The 19,644-nt window shown below is 37.1% G+C and overlaps 1 protein-coding gene across 2 annotated transcripts in view; it reads left to right on the forward strand.

The window, feature by feature from the left end:
- LOC140821344 (uncharacterized) overlaps window positions 1-19,644 on the forward strand; it is a 42,085-nt gene that overhangs the window by 5,669 nt on the left and 16,772 nt on the right. For both annotated transcript variants that reach the window (XM_073181819.1, XM_073181821.1), the window contains exons 4-16: window positions 7,049-7,159; window positions 7,275-7,325; window positions 7,430-7,530; window positions 10,475-10,568; window positions 11,182-11,313; window positions 11,406-11,669; window positions 11,783-11,861; window positions 12,802-12,890; window positions 12,980-13,063; window positions 13,219-13,293; window positions 13,393-13,440; window positions 14,768-14,863; window positions 15,009-15,238. In XM_073181819.1, the coding sequence (XP_073037920.1) occupies window positions 7,049-7,159; window positions 7,275-7,325; window positions 7,430-7,530; window positions 10,475-10,568; window positions 11,182-11,313; window positions 11,406-11,669; window positions 11,783-11,861; window positions 12,802-12,890; window positions 12,980-13,063; window positions 13,219-13,293; window positions 13,393-13,440; window positions 14,768-14,863; window positions 15,009-15,238 (1,454 nt within the window). The remainder of the gene's footprint in view (window positions 1-7,048; window positions 7,160-7,274; window positions 7,326-7,429; window positions 7,531-10,474; window positions 10,569-11,181; window positions 11,314-11,405; window positions 11,670-11,782; window positions 11,862-12,801; window positions 12,891-12,979; window positions 13,064-13,218; window positions 13,294-13,392; window positions 13,441-14,767; window positions 14,864-15,008; window positions 15,239-19,644) is intronic.

A 19,644-nucleotide genomic window follows, 5' to 3' on the forward strand; every position in this document is an offset into this window, starting at 1 on the left:
TATCTCCTTTCTTCAATCGATACACAATCAATGGTCGTTCGCATCTAATCGCCGGCCTGTGCCGTTTGCCGATCGCCGGAAATCTACTTTCATAGTTAAATCATTCGCCCTTTTCGTAATGGAGTTTTCAAAATCGGGGTTTCATTTCTCATCTCAGACCTTCACCCACATTCACCGGTCACCCATGAACAATTTTAACTTCCGATCGTTATCTTACCCTCTTCGTTCACCCAGATTGACCTTGACTTCCAAGCGATTCATAAGCTCATAATTTTATCCACATTTTCTAGGTATTCCATAGCCATGCAAAACTCTCTTAGTAGAAAGGATAAAATCTTTGAAACCTCCAAGACGAACCGAGGGATTTTAAGGGATTATTTCAACTCAAGCCGCGAGATCAAAATAGAACAAAAATTGTTCTTATTTAGCCGGAGTAGGAGGGGCAATACGGTTTTTGTGACCGAGAGGACCAGGAATGCGAGCTATCAATTGGAACTGGATTTCGAAAGTTTCTATTGGATTTTGTCGAAATTTTGGGAATACATTAACAATCCACAATCATGCCCTTTGTTCAATAGATTCAGAGGTATAGAAGCAGTAGTGTCTATGCAGAAAGTTGTGAATGGTCGAGGAAGTTATCTAGAAATATCTAAGCTAGTCTGGAGGGGAAAGACACAGCGCATCATCATACCAAGTGGACGATCTGTTGGGGGCTGGAAATGGATGGCAAGTAACCTCTCCAAATTCATGGCAAACCAAAGGGATGATGTATCGCGATTTAGAGATATTAGGAAGCCTATGGAACAAGCACAAAAGCGTGGAAATTTTCGTTCGAATGACATTGATAAAGGATTTTCAGAAGTTGCAGCAACTGAACAATTACCAGCTTGTGTGTCTAAGGATTGGAGTAAAGCTATCATCATTACAAGGGATTGTGTCAACATATCATGGGAGTTGGTGAGTACTACCCTTGGGAAGGTAGTCCAGAGGAAGATTGAAGTGTTCCCATTCCAAGCCAACAAAGCAGTTTGGTGGTCACATAACGAAGAGAATGCATCCTTCTATTTGCGATTGAAGAAGTGCTTTCTGGAAAATAAAGATTCCTTGTCTTTTGAGAGATGGAGTCAGCAGATCAACAGCGAGGAGGAAGTTTCTGAATGCTGTAATAGTTGGGTGCGGTTATTGGGGATACCATGGGATTTATGGTCCACGGAACTCTTCAAAAATATTGGTGAGCAATGTGGAGGCTTGTTGAGTATCAGTCAAGACACCATCCTACTCAAAGACTCGTCGGCAGCAAAAATCAAAGTAATGGGAATTGAAGGAGGGTTCATCAATACAAATTTAGAGATCCAAACTAAAAGAGGACCTTTGATCATTCGCATTATTGTGGACTCATTCAATGTATCAGCGTATGATATCTACGAAAAAAGATCTTATGCTCAAGTGGTGGTTAATGGAGCTAGAGTTTTGGCAGGATGGGGTAGAATGAACGGACTCAAAGGAAACGATTCAAATGCAGTACCTATTAATGAACTTCAAAAAAGACATTCGGATGACACCAATATTCAGCAAGTAACAAATCAGAAGGATCTGCCAAGCACAATCACAAGATTGATCTAATGAAGATGGATAAAAAAATCGTGACAGAAGGACAAAAGAACGAGGGCAGGGTTGAAAACTGGCCTATTACGTACTTGGGAGTACCGTTGGGTGGCCATCCATTACAAACATCGTTCTGGGAGCCAGTGGTTGCTAAGCTATCGAAAAAACTGGCTACTTGGAAGAAAGCATTCTTGTCAAGAGGAGGGAGATTAACATTGATATTATCGGTTTTGAATTCCATCCCGATATATTACATGTCTTTGGGGTTCTTAAAGGTATTGCGGAATCGATGGAAAAGATCTCAAGAATCTTTTTATGGGATGGTGCGGATGGAGAGGTGCACATTCACTTGGCCGCATGGGATCAAGTGTGTAAACCAAAAGATAAAAGGGGTTTGGGTGTTGGGAAAATTACTTTTAGAAACAAGGCCTTGCTCGGGAAGTGGTGGTGGAGATTTTTTGAGGAAGAAAGGACATTGTGGAAGAGAATTATTATCAGCAGATATGGGTTACAAGATAATGGATGGGATGCGGGGTTGGCAAGAAACGTCACGTTCAGATGCCCTTGGAAGTTTATTTCCCGAATATACCCGACTTTTAAAGAGAGAGTTTCTATTAAGGTGAGAGGAGGTAATGAGGTTAGATTTTGGGAGGATTTATGGTGGGGGGTTTCTTCGTTCAAAGATAGATTTCCAGCTTTGTTTCAGCTATCATCATTCCACAATCTGCCTATATCATATTTTAGCCGTTTTGATGATGTCTCGCGTAATCTATCTTGGGATTTACATTTTAGAAGGGATGTGAGAGATGAGGAGATTACTCAGTTGTCAGAGTTACTAGGTGCTTTAGATTCTGTTAGGTTGGTTGAAGGGGTAGATGATTCTATTGAGTGGTGCGGGGATTCTTCGGGTATCTTCACTGTCAGGTCATTCTATGAGTCTTTCTTCCCTGATTTTGTTTTTCCTGCTTTTCCTCTGTTCCATGCACTTTGGAAAGTTCTCGTTCCAAACAAGATCCGGTTTTTTTCTTGGTCAGCTACTCTGGGTAAGTTACCGACCTCGGAGATGATTCAAAAAAGATTTCCGAGATATGCTTTGTGTCCCAACTGGTGTGTTCTGTGCAGAAATGAAATAGAGACTCAGGATCATATATTCATTCACTGTCCTTTCACGACATCATTATGGGCTAGAGCATTGCAAGAGCTGCGGTTGGTTTGGGTTATACCGAAGTCAACAAAGGATTTATTTAATATGGATTTGGGAAATCAAACTGGTAACAGAGGGAGAATCTTTTGGCAAGTGGTGGTTACGATATGGATGGAAAGAAATCGAAGAATTTTCGAAGACATCGGGGCTAATACAGAAAAGTGCTGGGAAAAAATCAAGATTAACATTGCTATGTGGATTGGCACTCATCAAGATTTCAAGAATGTCTCCATTTTAGATTTAATGAGAGATTGGGAATATGTGTATCATTAAATTAGCTTGGATTTTGTGTGTTCTATTACCACAGTCAACTTCTAGTCCACTGATGTAATCTTAAATACTTTATCATTAATAAAATATCGTTTCCTATAAAAATAGATAAATAAAGGAAACAATTCTGCCAAAATAACTTATTGTAATTGATTATATCGTATCAGGTATCCGTCATTGATTTTGTACAATTTTTTTTTATCGGAAACTATCTTTTTATTATAATATTAATAATTTAGATTACAAAGCCAGTGGATGAGTGATCCACAATCCACCACAACAATTAAAGACTACAAACTCTTCAGTAGCAAATAAAACACCAATCCTTAACTAGGTATGATAACAGTAGATGCTGAAACATTGGTATGGTAATAAATACAAAGTGATTTGAATATTTTCTACACTTCCTCTCAAGTTTTGCTGTAGATGTTGATTAGATCAAGCTTGCATGCAACAAAATCGTGAGCTTGTTCAGACAATCCTTTTGTAAGGAGATGAACCAGTTGGTGAGATTAGGAACATATAAAATAATCATGCTGCCTTCATCCACTCTCTTTAATGATATGACGGTCTACCTCTGCATGTTTAGTCATATAATGATGAACAAGTTTGTGAACGCTGGTAGCTGACTTATTATCGCAGTACGGACCTTGGACAGTTGCTTGGCAAAAAGGGAAAAATCTTTTGGAGAGTGGTGATGCACGGAATATGTTGGGCAATATGGCTAGAGAGAAATAGAAGAATCTTTCAAGAGACTGAAGGAACAGAAGAAGATTGCTGGGACAAAATCAAGATCAATATAGCAAACTGGATTCGATCAGTCAAAGATTTCAAGGGTTTATCGATTTCTGATTTATTAAGAGATTGGTCTTACATCTATTGTTAGACGTTTTGGTTTCTTTTCATTAGTAGTGGATTTCTAGTCCACTTCCTGTAATGGACATTAACATATATTAATAATAATTAATTGTTTTTTATCAAAAAAAAAAAGTGTCTTCAAACTGAGTTTTTAACTTTGTCATCACTCTTCTTATCCAAATGAGTTTACATACTCCATGAGCCATAGCTCGGTATTTTGCTTCAGCACTATTTCTTGTAACAAATGATTGTTTTTTTCTGCGATATCACCAAATTTCCCTATACTACCGTACAATTACCAGAAGTCGATTTTCTATAATGATTGACCCGAACGAATCAGCATTAGTGTATACACTCACTCCTTGATTATTTTTCTTTGCAAAAAGTAAGTCTTTCCCAGGAGTTTGTTTCAGGTATCCTAATTCGGTTGGTGTGCTGCTGCCGGTTTCTTTCAACTGATCATAAGTGTATTTTCTTTGGGAGATTTTTCTGTTTCTGGCAATCTCCACTCCCAGAAAATATCTCAAAGTTTCAAGGTCTTTTACATCAAATTCTTGCAACATCATATTCTTGATTTCCTCCACTTCTTTAATGTCATTCCCTGTGAAAATGATGCGTTCAACATAAACTAAGAATGATGATTTTGACAAAAAGAACAAATTTCACATTTACAATTTGCGGGTGACACATTATTCTTTGCACAAATACGAATGCATCTGTTGGAAATAGTGGAATTACTCAAGTGGTTAGGCCTACACTCGGGTCTTAAAGATTAATTTGGATAAAAGTATTATAGTGGGCTTGAATATGTCTGACGAGGATATCGAAGGAATGGCACTAGCAATTGGGTGCAATAAAGGCTACTTCCCGATTAAATATTTAGGGGTTCCTTTGCGAGGAAACCCAATGCTATGGAATTCTGGGAACCGGTGTTATCCAAAATGGCAAAAAAATTAGCAATCTGGAAAAAATCATTTCTGTCGAGGGGGGGTCGGCTAACGTTGATCAAAGCTGTTTTAAGTGACGTGCCATTTTACTTTATGTCTATCTTCAAAGTGCCGAATAAGGTGGGGAAAATAATGGAAAAATTGATGAGAAACTACTTTTGGATGGGGCCGACGGGGAAAATCATTGTCATATAGTAGGATGAGAACAATTATGCAAACCAAAAGACATCGGAGGCCTGGGATTTGGAAACATCTGTTTACGAAATAAGGCGCTTCTTGGAAAATGGTGGTGGAGAGGTTCAGTGGACATGGAGACTATGTGGAAAAAGTGATTATCAGTATTTACGGTATTCAAGAAAATGGATGGGACTTGGGGTTGGCGGGGAATACGACCTTCAGAAGTCTGTGGAAATGTATTTTTTGATCTTATCTGGCTTTTCATCAGTTGGTTAGGGGGAGGGGTGCTTAAAGAGGGTAATATCATTCGGTTTTTGGAGGATGAGTGGGTAGGGGGGGTCTCGTTCAAAGATCGTTTTCCTTCATTATTTCAGATATGCACTTTAACTAACAAACCAATCCTAAGCTTTGTTGATGTTGTTTCTAGCAGCGTTAATTTTATTATCCATTGGAATGTCCGTTTTAGAAGGAATTTTAATGTGAGAAGAGAGTGAGTACACAGTTCTTTTAGGGGTCCTACAGGCCGTTCGATTGGAGTGGGGTGTTGAGGACTATAGAAGTTGGTTGGGGGACTCAATAGGGTTGTTTTCTATCAAATCTTTTTATAATTCCTTTTTCCCGACATCTATTTCTAATCCATTCACATATTGTCACAACATTTGGAAAGTACTTGTCCCACCAAAGATTCAAGTTTTTTCGTGGATTGTGGATTTGGGGAAGTTACAAACTTGCGATTCTATGCAAAGAAGATGGTGTTGTTTGTGGCTTAAATTTACAATGGTGTTGTTTGTGTCGCAGGAAAGAGGAAAGTCGGGATCATTTACTACTTCATTGTTCTTTTTCATCAAACATTTGCCTAAAGGCATTGAAAGAGATGGATTTGGTATGGGCGTTCCCGGAAAAGGCAAATGAGATGTTTATTATGGAACCGAGTTTGCAAACACGGAGACAACATATGAGGTTCTGGTATATGATTGTTCATTGTTTATTCTGGTCCATTTGGTTGGAAAGGAATGCAAAAATTTTTGAAGAGAAGTTGGAGTTAGCCGACGAAATCTGGGATAAAATAAAATTCAGGGTTGTGAGATGGTTGATGATACTGCCGGAATATAAACATGTTTGTATCTCAGATTTAGTTCGGGATTGGAAATTTGTATTGTCATGATTATGGTGTTGTAGTTTGGTTTTACTTACTTTACTGAGTGCGGATTTCTTATCCGCTTAATGTAATCATTAATTATCAATTAATAAAATGTGTTTCCTATAAAATAAACTCTACCAAATTCCAGGTGTTATTTTTTTTAGGGCATGCATTTCTTCAATAACAGTAGCTTTCTACTCAAGAATAACTAGTGCTTCCATGATGGACTTGGGAGTCAATTCACTAGGTAATTTTGAGGTAAAGGCACGAAACGTAGGAGGGATTTAATAAAAGGTTGGAGATGTTCAAGTTGTCGTGGGGAGTGTAGGAGGCGATTATAACGGTACAGTGGCAATGCTGTCAAGCAGCTTGAAGGAGTAATCATCGACTAATCTGTTAAATTGGAGAGGAGATTGGGGGAGAGAGGAAATAATGGCTGGAGCACACGGCGAAGGTGGGGGCGAATGCTCAGAGGAGGGTGGTTGGTCCAGCTGTAGCAGTGAGATGGCCCGTCATGGCACTCGGAGGACATGCTGAAAAATCAGAAAATCGCCACAGAATTAGGTTTAGCTCTCAGAATGTTGATCGCAATTTTTGTGAAGATGTATTTCCTTGCAATCACAACTAGTAAATACCTTCTCTTTCATTATATGGGATTGTAGTCACTCCTGGATACAATTTGAATGGCGTGCAAACTTTGCTTGCCATGATTACCATACGCATTTCTCATCGATGATATTCTGTTACATAGAAAATTTTTTAAGTGACCTTTTACTAAACCTTTGGCAGTTAATATGTCTTGAAAATTTGATGTCAGTATCTAGGTTTTATGATTCTTCATTACAGCTTATTGGGGTTCCAGTTATTGGTCTTGAGCCTGAGTTTCAACCAGTGGCTAACTACTTGCTACCAAGTATAATATCCCACAAACAAGATGCTGGTGATATGCATCTTCAGGTGAACAAACTGCAAATACCTACAGTGCACGAGATGCTGCTTAGATTCTTGTATAATCAGACATTTCTCTTTTTTTGTTCCTTTTGTGATTTCTTTTCTAATTATTAATTTATAGTTGCTTCAAGATATCACGAGCAGGTTGGCCAAATTTCTTCCTTACTTTGAGGTACAGATTTTGAGCCTGTCTTAACACATGGAAAGGGGTTTTCATCGCTGTTCTTTTCCTCAGATTACTAAAGTCTGTCATGCATGTTAATTGCTACTGTGCAGGCTGATCTTAATAGCTTTTCGGAAGGCGCAGAACCTGCTATTCGTTTTCTTGCAATGCTTTCGGGTCCATTTTATCCAATCCTTCAGATAGCAAATGAAAGGTTGGTAAATTAATTTATATTTAAAGTCCATAAATTTAGTTTGTATGCCTTTGTTCTACTTTAGACTCTATGGTGATGACTGATGGTAGATTTCTATTATGTGGCCCGTTTTAAGGAATATTCATAAAAAGAATGCAGATATTTTTCGGGAAAATACAATATTTTAGACTCGTGAAATTTTGAGTGTGCGACCTTTAATATTTACATGGTGAGTAAATGTTTTGTTAATAGTTGTATAGTAAAAACGATGGTGGGGTGTGGGGAATAGAAGGAGTGGAATGAAGCTCCATTGACAGAGGTTCTATGACAGAATTGGAGAAAACTTTTTTAGAAGAAGAGATTAAGAGAGCAGTCTTTGAGAGTGATGGAACAAAATCACCGGGCCAGATGAATTCACTTTCAGTTTACCAGCAGTGTCGGGATGCAGTCAAAAGGTTGAAGGTGTTTAATGAATTTTTTGAATTAGAATAAAAAATGTGACATGCATTTGTTTGATACCAAAAAAACAAGAATCAATTTAAAATAAATATTTTTACCCAATCAGCCTGGCTTTTCTAGTCTCAAATTATTGCTAAAGTTTTGTCATTAAGGTTAAAGAAGATAATATATCTCACAATTGCAGATTCTCAGAATGCTTTTATTGATGGAAAACAAATTCTTGATTGTTGTCTAATTGCAAATGAGTTGGTGGAGGAATATAGAATCAAGAAAAGGAGCTGATGGATCTTTAAGGTCGATTTTGAGAAAGCTTATGATAATGTTGATTGAGACTTCTTGGATTTTGTGTTGCTCAAGAAAGGTTTTAGGGAGTGTTGGCAGAAATTAACTAAGGGATGCCTATCGAGTGTATTTTTTTTTAATTCTTATAATGCCAGACCTAAGAGTAAATTAAAAGATGAAAAATGACTTAGACAGGACAACCCATTATCACCATTTCTCTTTAATTTTGTGGTGGATGTTATGGCAGAGTGGTTGACAATGCAATGGTGATGGGTTTATGTAGAGGTTGGGAAACAAGTAGAGAGGGTGGAAATTTCCCATATTCAGTTTGCCGATGATACGTTGTTTTATGTGCAGAATGAGAATCATATGAGAATTTTAGCTGCGATTTTACGTTCATTTTGTGAGATGTCGGGGCTAAAGATCAATTTGGAAAAAAAATGATTAATGGAGGATCAATTGCGAAGCAGAGGATTTGGATATGTTAGCATGTTAAATTGTCTGTGGGAAGGAATCGTGGCCTATAAGATACTTAGGGGCTACTTTGGGGCAGAAATCCTTCGAAGGTTTCTTTTTGGGAACCCATCCTTTTTAAGATGACTAAGAAGTTGGCAAGTTGGAAGAAAGCTTTCATATCTAGAGGAGGACGCTTGACTTTGCTTTCAGCAGTATTGAAAGTGTTGCCAATGTATTCCTTCTCCCTTTTTCGGGTACCTCGAGGTGTAGCGGATGCCATGTAAAAGATTGTGAGAGATTTTTTGTTGGATGGAGCAGATGGGGTCACTGGGTGGCTTGGGATCAAGTGTGTAGACCAAAAGAGAGAGGAGGCTTGGGTATTGATAATATATGTTTGAGAAATAATGCTTTATTAGGGAATTGGTTGTGGGGATTTTGTACTGAAGGAGAGTCGTTGTGGAAGTGGATTGTGGTTATCAAATATGTGACACAAAATAACGGGTAGGATGCTGGTATTGCAAAAAGTGTTATTTTCAGAAGTCATCAGAAATTTATTTCTAGAATTTATTCTGTTTTTCTTTGGACAGTGAGAGCGGTGGTAAAGGGGAGAGATAAGATTAGGTTTTGGGAAGATAGACGGTGGGATAATTCTTCTTTTCAGGATCTTTATCCGTCTTTATTCCAGATTTCGTCGATCCATAATCATCCGCACTTTGTACATTTAATGTTTCATCCGATTCTTCTACACTTTCTTGGAATTTTTATTTTTGACGAGATCTCAAGAGGGAGGAGTAAATTGAATTAGGTTATTTGCTTGAGTCTTTAGAGATGGTCAGATTAATTGAGGGTGTACAAGACAAGGGTGAGTGGGTTTGGGATTCTTCTGGACATTTTTATGTGAAATCTTTATTTGAATCTTTGTTCTGTTGTTATCCTGTTTTTTCTTATCATACTATTTGGAAAGCGCCTATCCCATCGTTGGGGAAATTACCATTGTTTGAGATGAAGGTTCTCTTCCTGTTTTCTTTGTCCAAACTGGTGCGTGTTATGTTGGCAAGAGGTGGAAACTCAGGACCATTTGATCATGCATTGTCCTTTTTCACGATGCCTTTGGTTTGGCTTTGGTATCTCCTAGATCAGTTTGGGATTTATTCGAGGCGGATCTTGGACGGTATCTGGGAAGGAGGGGCATAATGTTTTGAAATTTGGTGGTTAATTGTTTGAGATGGTCTGTATGGATGGAAATGAATAAGACGATCTTTGAAGATCAAGAAGATTCGACAAGGGTGTTGAGACATTAGACAAGATTAAATTCAAGGTTTCATGTTGAAGCTCTAAGCTCGAGGATTGTAGAGCTTAAATCGCTTTCGGTTTCGGATTTGTATAGAAATCGGGGTCTAATATTATGTTAATCTATTTAGAATCTGTTTTCACTTTGATTTTTGTGGACCTCTGGTTTGCTTATTATAACTAATATTATGAAAAAATATAATAATGTTTCTTATATTTAAAAAAAGTTCTGTTAATAGTTAGTGAGTATATGCACTTCAAACTCCTAGTTTTCAAATGTACCCAGTATTCTTAAATAGTTTTTGCACAATGTTTAAAATTTCAAAATGTTTGAAAATCAATTATTATGTGCTGCTCTCAAGTCTTATCTGATTTTTATTTGTGATGCAAACAATTTTCCGTAAACAACCATGTCAGTTTTCGGTATGTAACTCTCTTTGAGACAGTTCTTTAACAAATGTTTTCCGAGTCTTGGCAGAGAAGCTGCGAGAATGGCTGTCAATGTTTCTGACTATGAAGCTTCTAAGATCAATCTGCCATCGACATCCTTGATGGTTTCCTCCAACTTTGAGGTACTCACATGAAGTCATTTTATTCTATTTAAATTTTGCCCTTAATTCTATTTACTATCTTATTTTAGAATATTCTCTTTTGGAATTTTATTTCTTCTGGATAATACTTTGGTTGTAAGTGGTATCGACAGGAAAGGTATTTACCTTTTTGATGTATTGATTATTGCATTATCTAGATTAAGTGCAAGCAGGACGCATCTTCTTTATCATTGTTTATCTCTGCATGGTGCTATATATTTCCTTTATAATTATCTCTTTTCTTTACCAAACATCTTTGTTAAAAGATACACTACGAAGCATCTAGCTTCAACTTTCAATGCCAACTAATCTCATGCAATAGAAAGTGCCTTGGCTTGGCTGTAGTAGTAGTCCTGCATGTGAACAGGCATGTAAAAAACGTTACATATCATGCATTCCCTCTTAACTGTGGCATACTGATGCATGATAGTGAGCTATATTTATTTGGCGTTTTTTATATGAAAACGGGGATGAAATAATCAAGAAGTTTTTTGGAATTCTATATTGTATAGTGAAAGCGACTAATTCCACTTTCTTTTGACTCTACCGTCCAAGTGATTGAATACTTTTAAATTCTCTGTTTTGTTGCGCACAGCCAAGGAGATCACGAAATACGTCATCTTCGTTGTCAACAATTTCTAGTCACTTTGTATTTCGTCCTGATGCAATTTTCACATTGCTTAGAAAGGCTTATAAAGATTCTAACCTGGGGAAGTTGTGCCGGCTTGTAAGATATGCTTCTTGTTTTTCATTTGCTTTCTGGGAAAAAGAAATTTAACCAGGTTAATTTTTCTTTATCTGATACTTGCCATGTTGTAGGCATCAAGGATTCTTAAGAAACTTTCAGAGTCTACGACATGGAGAGAAGCGTCTACTTTAGCTTCCGATGTTACATCTTCTGTAGCCGAAGAGGATCTTAAACCTGAACCTGTTGCTCCTGTTTCTTTAACTGACTATTCAAACTTGTTTGGGGAAGAGTTTCACATGCCAGATGATCATTGGGATTTAACATACCTTAATCTCCTAGATTCCGAGGCAGTAGAAGAAGGGATTCTGCATGTTCTTTATGCTTCTGCATCTCAGGTTGGTTAAATGGAACAGAAGTGCCTTGTCGACAAAAACTGTCAATAGTGATAATTCTGCACGTACGATGTCTTGATGTTTGATAAAGAGCTGCAATATAAATTCCTGTTCAGCCTTTACTCTGTAGCAAGCTGGCAGAGAACACTGCAGACTATTTTTTGGCGCTACCACTGATACAAGCATTGCTTCCAGGTCCTTGTTCTGAACTTCTGATTCCAGTTTCCTATTGAAATTATTGCGTGTTTAATTGTTAGTTTTGTTATTTTTTGCCAAAGCATTTACTGAAACAGAGAAACTTTGAGAAAATTATTTATTCTACTTAACTGTTTACTATTTTAATTTTTATCAAATTATTTACTGGAACGAAGAAAATTTTGAGAAAATTATTTATTCAACTGAACTCTTGAACAACAGGAATTAATATGTGGATCTTTCCTTAATGATAGCTAAGAGAAAACATGAGTACTAAGTATTGCCATGCTAAAAATGTTCCATGGTAACAAGTGTAAATAATTTATTTTCATTTTCAAATCAGGTTTAAAGATAACATAATCATCCAAATGAGCCTACAGTCCTTGTCCCTCTCAAGTTTTCTTGTGCGTTTAATAATTTTTTTTGGGTTTTTTGTAAACATCTTTAGAGAAACATGTTCATTATTGTAAAGATGAGAAGGGGAGTTTCCTATTGTTTGAAGTTAAGTTTCTCTTTCACAAGTTGTAATTCGATTAATCAGTTAATGTGCTCTGTGTCTCGTAAAACATAAATTGTATTTTCGCACACGAGAGTGTTACATATTTAGTTTACTTTTTTACTAGTATCACTAATTTGGATTGGAGTATATTTCTTTTGAACACCTGAAGGTTTCTCCTGACATTCAGCTTAGAACATTTGTACAAATGATTATGTATTTGAAATTTCGTATCTAGCAACTAAAATAGAATAAAATATTTTAGCATGATATGAACTATTAATATTTTATATTTTTATTTACGAAACTTGATGCTTTATTCTGTACTTGCTTAAACAATCATAAATAATAGTATTACTAATCTAGTTATTAGGTTTCATAACTTGCTCTCATTTAGGGATTTCGAGGCCTCAACTGACACTTCTTTGTTCTATGTTTATCTAGCACTTCGGCCTGTAATCAGCAGCCCTTGCCAAATTGATGACAGCTTCTCTCTTTGGAAGCAACCATTCGTGCAAAATGCATTGTGTCAGGTATTAATGGATCAAAATGTCTTTCTGCTTGATTTTCATTGTTCCCTCCATCCTAATTTCTACCTTGACTTTTATTTGGGTAATTGCAGATTGTGGCAACTTCATCTTCGTTGGTGTACCGTCCTCTACTTCGTGCATGTGCTGGATATTTATCTTCTTTTTTGCCATCACATGTTAGTTACTTCTTTTTACTTTATTTTTCTTCAAAATACTAATTTTTTTTTTTCTCAATAGATTTGTTCCTAAGTATATTTTTTAGGGTTGATCTATTCTCTCCTCTTCTTCTTGCTTCTCAAATAACCTGCTTTAATCTTTAACGTATTTTCAGGTCAAGGCTGCATCCGTTCTTATTGATTTGTGCTCTGGTGTATTGGCGCCATGCATTGCTCAAATAATTGCAAAGGTTGAATGATTTGTTGCTTAATCATCTGCTACATAGTTTTGGGCCTCATCTGGTGGACCCACCCGTTGTCTTTTATCATTCTATGGTTTGGGATTTCAGGTGGACTTAACTTTGGAGCTACTAGAGGACCTTTTAGGAGTAATTCAGGTATGTTTCGAACTTTTATTTCCCCCAAATTCCAAGATGACTTTCTCTTGCTTTTCCAGCTGGTATAATATAGCACCATCATTTGTTTTTCCTGTTACACAGGAAGAATGTTTAAGGAAAGAAAAATGCAGAGATTACTTAGAAGAAAGTGTTTATGCACTCTCTTCTTTTGAACTAAGGAAAACTTCAATTTATGTTGCCTTTTTCATTGAAACTAATTACATAATGTACATGTCTAGAGAAAGCGAATATCTTTCAATGTACATGAAAGTCACCCCTTGGTGCTCATTGAATGGTTTTTCTCTGTTTAAGTGTTTTGTTTTCTCTTAAAGCATCATCACCAGAACTTCATAGTATATGCTATTCTCGTCAATAAAACTTTTTTCTTCCCTTTCATTTCCCTCTCTGCAAAATATATATAAGAAAAAACTATTAGGAGCCTCTTTTTTTTTATGAATTTTATGTTATAAACAGAACCACTATGTTCCTTTTCTCATTATGTACTGTGACTAGCTAATAAAATCTAAATTAGGACGCAACTCTAAATTCTAATGAAACATAGTGTTCTATCGACAGATTATGCATAATTTGTGTATTGCATAGAGATGAATTCTAGTTACTTTTGTAGCTTAACAAAGTCAAAGCAAAGTGCAGTTCCACTAGTGGATACTATTACTGATAGATTATCCATCCTTACAGGGAAGGCCCTTAGAGCACTCTCAGTGTTCTAAAAATCGGCCTTTGATTAAAAGCCCGATAAAACTTTCAAAAATATTAAAAGCAAAAAAAATAGATTAATTTTCGGCTGCCTAAGTCTGCCTAGCTGCCTAGGCTGGCCGACTAGCACTTTTTCGGTGCGGTTGGCCCGCGCCCAGTGGCTAGGCGGCCAAAAATTACTTTATTTTGGCTTTTTTGGTTTTTTTTTTGATAAAATGAACGATAATTTTTTTATAGATCCTAAACCAAAGTACAACAAGAAATATGATTTGTTAGCTTTCCCTAACGCACCAAACTTCATCTTATTATGTTGATACCGTGGAATCTGCTTAGCGACGCCTAGACGCTTCCCGACTAGTGCCTTGCAATTTTTAGAACCTTGAGCACTCTACAACATGATTGAAAGAGAATATTTTTTCCGTTTGAATGGTCGTGTACTTGTTATGGGTGTTAACATAAGACCTCGTGATCCAAAGAATTCACATTAGATGCTAATCAAAAAATTCTAGGTGAAAAGCTTTGTAAAACAAATCTTTTTGATACGCTTACAGACTAAAACTTTAGCCATGATTGCTAAGTATTAAAAGTTTTTCTGTTTCATTTTGCATAGGGTGCCCGTTTTTCATTGTCCCGTGCACGTGCCGCCCTCAAATATATCGTCCTGGCACTATCTGGAAACATGGATGATGTATTGGCAAGCTATAAGGTAGTTCCATGAGCAGAGAAAATTTTAAAATGAAATTGTAGGTCTTGCTCCAAAGTTCCACCATGGACCTCATGGCTCATATCTAAATTTTTTTAAAAAACTTCTTTTGTTCTGGTTGGTTATGCACTGCCTTCGTGCGTTACAGGAGGCAAAGCATCAGATACTTTTCTTGCTGGAGATGCTGGAACCTTTTCTCGATCCTGCTTTGACCCCCTTAAAGGGCATGATTGCTTTTGGAAATGTGTCTTCCTTTTTTATTGAAAATCAAGAACAAAATTGTGCTATTGCATTAGATGTGATTCGCGCGGCAATAAGAAAGTCTGCGGTGCTTTCATCATTGGAAGCTGAATGGAGGCGTGGATCTGTCGCTCCAAGGTAATAGGAGCCGTGAATTGTATTTAAACTTGTGTTCATGGTTCATCACGATTTTCAAATTTTTCTAATATATTCAAGTTTACCCAGGTAATGACAATATTTAAGTTCATGTTCAGGCAATATTTAACTTCATGTTCTCTTCCTAATATTTCCAAAGGCTTTAACTTGAGCAATTGGGTGTGTTACAAATTCTAGTTTAATTATTCAATTATCAACAGGTCATTCAAAAGTACAATTATCTAGGGGTTTAAAAGTTGTTTATCCTTTTTAATGCTGGCTGCCAATCATGTAGTTGTGTAGTGTAAATCATTTATCATTCAGCCTATGTTGATGAAAATGTATTCTTCTGGCAGTGCTTATGTTTCCTGAGATGAATCAGATGATTATGGATTTTAGCACTGTCCAGAAACTTAGTGTGCTTAGTGGGCCCATTTCTGAATGTTTTCTCTTCTCTACTATACGGTTCCCTTGTTTTGTTGTGTGCTTACTTCCTTTCCTGTTGAGCATTGAAATATGTGTATGTATATTTTCATATGAGGTAGAATACGAACGTGTTTGCACTCAAGAAAACTAAAATTTCATTTACTAAAATTTCATTTCAATACCCCCTTAGTTGATTAAGAGTGGTAATATTCATCTCCTTATCCTGGACCACGCCTTTCGGACTCATTGAGTTCTTTGCTCTCATGTGCTACTGGGTTACCAAATTATACTATCACACCTGTTGTAAATGTAGAAGACTGCATAGTATAGGGAACATGTTTTCACTGATGATGGAATCAAGAGGTACATCATGCACTTATATAAAAATCTAGATATACTGATAACAAAATAATCTAATAATTTAAATATAAATCTATTGTCTCAACAAATGATTAAATATAATTACCATTATCTTTCCACACTCCCCCTCAAGACGTTATATACATTGATCATACCCAGTTTGGAGCTCAAGTTTTCAAATTTTTGTCGAAGTAGGGCTTTAGTCAAGATATTTGCTAGTTGCTTTTTAGTAGGGACATAGTTGAGGTCGATGGCTCTGTTCTCAAAATTTTTGCTTATAAAATGTCAATCCAATTCAATTTTCTATGTTTGATCATGGTGAACTGAATTTTTTGCAATACTTATAGTTGCTTGGTTATCACACATCACATCAACTGGACGACCATCTTCAAGTTTCAATTAATTGAGAAGTCTTTTTAACCATATCCCATCACAAATTCCATGAGCTAATGTTCAATATTCTGCCTCAGCGCTACTATGTGCCACCACAGATTGCTTCTCACTCCAAGCAACCGGATTTCCCCCCACATAAATGTGCAATATCCAGATGTAGAGGGTCTATCAACATGAAAGCCTGCCTAATTATCACCCGTGTTCGCTGTAGTTTTTTTCTCGAAGATTTTCTATAAAGCAATCCTTTTCCTAGATTCCTCTTTAGATATTTCAACACCCGATATACAATTTCCATATGATATTCTGTTGGTGTATTCATAAATTGAGTAAGAACAGTGATGGCAAATCCAATGTCTTGGTTTGTGTGAGAGAAATAGATTAGGTTGCCGACTAATATTTGATATCTTCCCTTGTCAACTAATGGACGCTTTTTCTTACTCCCAACTTCACATTTGCATCAACCGGTGTGTGTCTACAGGTTTGCATCCCAACATCCTAGTTTCATTTAAGAGGTCGAAAATATACTTTCGTTGTGAGACTGCAATCCCAAGTGAAGATCTAACAACTTCAATTCCTAGAAAATATTTAAGATTCCAAAAATCTTTATTTAAAATTCTTCTGAGAGCAATGCTTTCACTCGGATCATTTCTTCATTATGATCTCCCATAAGAACAATGTCATCAACATGTACTATCAGGATTGTAATCTTCCTTGCTTGTGGGTGTCTGTAAAACAAAGTGTGATATGACCATGAGTGTAGCCATGACTTTTAAACATTGGTGAATCGAAAGAATCGGGCTTGAGGTGATTGTTTCAACCCATACAATGACTTCTTTAATTTGCATACTTTGTTGGTCGTGGATGTTGTTTCAAGTACTGGTGGGATATCCATGTAAATCTCTTCCTCGAGGTCCTCATTGAGGAAGACATTTTTGACATCCAACTGATACAAAAGCAAATCCCTGTTAAGCAACAATTGATAGGAGAACTCAGATGACATTGAGTCTCAGCCACATGAGGAAATATTTTTTGATAATCAATGCCATATGATTTTACATATCCCTTTATTATTAATCGAGCCTCGAAACATTCTATACACCCGTTTGCCTTTTATTTAACTGAGAAGAGATCAATGATATGCGAAGCATTGTTCTTCTCGAGTGCCTTTGTCTCATAAAAGGCAGCAGCTTTCCAGTTAGGGTCCTGGAAGGCATCTTCTGTGGAGCATGGAACTTGAATATGATCTAACCTACAAACAAATACTTAATATGCAGGTGATAAGTGCTAATAAGAGATAACATTACATATGTGATGTTGGATACATGATCTAATTCGTTTCTTTATGCAATTAGTATATTATCATGTTCATTATTTCCAGGGAAATCACAATCAGTACCTTTTGTGTTCTCAATGGAGTTTGTTGCCAAGGAAGATTCACGAACTTGCTGAATTTGTACTGGTTGTTTGTGTTTCTTCTTTTGATGCTTATTCCTTTCAGTGTACACCTGTGATGACTGGTTATCAGTCTTGGGTGTGAGCTGGGTGGGTTCCAGCTGTGGTAATGTAGGTGTGAATTTCTTTGCTACCGGGGAGTAACACTAATGTAACCTTTTGATTTGGAGAATACCCCAGAAAATGCACCTAATTACCCTCGAAGGAGGGAATGGACGTGGACAAAGGCAGAGTGCCCAATAACTTTGAGAGGTATATTAGAGCACATGCGGGTGGTAGGGTAAGATTCAAGGAGTGTTTGGATGGGTGATTTGTAGTTGAGGACACGGGAAGACATTCTTTTAATCATAAATGTGTTAGTGAGGAGGACATCCCAATGCAAGAGGAACAAGTGAGAGAAATTTTAAAAAATGCTCCTGCCCTCTTCCAGCTCTCGAGTCACCGGTCTTTCAACTATCCAATCATCTCCTGCTACTACTGAGTCTCATCGATCGTCTTTTACCTCAGTCACCGGCACCGGCCATCGGCCGTCGGCGTCCATTCACCTTCAATTAAAAAAATAAAAAATCTCCCGTATTACGTCTTTTCTTGCTGAGTTCATTTCGAACTAGGTCTTTTGAAAATCCCGATTTTCCTCGTATGATAATCGACCCATCGTTTTTATCATTTAATCTATCGATAACCTTTGACCTTTAGCCTCAACGCCTGCATCTATTCACCGTTTCTCAGAACGTTAAACACTTTCACCGGTCATTTTCGCTTCGTTTAGTATCCCGAAGCATTGCAAAAATCTCTTAGAAGAAAGGATAACATCTTTGAGACATCCGAGATGTATCGAGGGATGTTCAGGAATTACTTCAAATCAAGCTGTGAGATCAAAATTGAACAAAAACTGTTTTTATTTAGCAGGGGTAGGAGGGGTAATACGGCTTTGGTGACCAAGAGGACCAGGAATGCAAGCTACGTAATGGAACTGGATTTCGAAAGTTTACACTGGATTAGGTCGAAATTGTGGGAATACATTAACAAACCACAATCATGCCCTATGTTCAATAGATTCAGAGGTAGAGAAGCAGTGGTTTCTATGCAGAAAGTTGTGAATGGTCGAGGAAGTTATTTAGAACTATCTAAGCTAGTTTGGAGGGGAAAGACACAGCGCATCATCATACCAAGTGGACGACTAAATGGGGGTTGGAAATGGATGGCAAAAAATTTGTCCAAACTCATGATAAGCCGAAGGGATAACGTATCGCGTTTCAGAGATATTAGGAAGCCTATGGAACAATCACAGCAGCGTGGAAATTTTAGCTCGAATGACATTGACTAGGGATTTTCAGAAGTTGCAGCTTTGGAACAATTACCAGATTGTAAGTCTAAGGACTGAAGTAAAGCTATTATCATTACAAGGGATTGTGTCAACATACCGTGGGAGTTGGTGAGTAATACACTTGGGAAGGCAGTCCAGAGAAAGATTGAAGTGTTTCCATTTCAAGCCAACAAAGCAGTTTGGTGGCCACATAACGAAGAGGATGATGCATCCTTCTATTTGCGATTGAAGAAGTGCTTTCTGGAAAATAAAGTTACCTTGTTTTTTGAGAGGTGGAGTCAGCATAGCAACAACGAAGAGGAAGTTTTTGAATATTGTAACAGCTGGGTCCGATTATTGGGGATACCTTGGGATTTATGGTCCACAGATCTCTTCAAAAAAATTGGTGAGCAATGTGGAGGCTTGTTGAGTATCAGTCAAGATACTATCCTACTAAAAGACTTGTCGGCAG

The sequence above is a fragment of the Primulina eburnea genome, unplaced genomic scaffold (assembly GCF_022965805.1).
Source record: "Primulina eburnea isolate SZY01 unplaced genomic scaffold, ASM2296580v1 ctg532_ERROPOS1188953+, whole genome shotgun sequence".
NCBI classification, from domain to species: domain Eukaryota; kingdom Viridiplantae; phylum Streptophyta; class Magnoliopsida; order Lamiales; family Gesneriaceae; genus Primulina; species Primulina eburnea.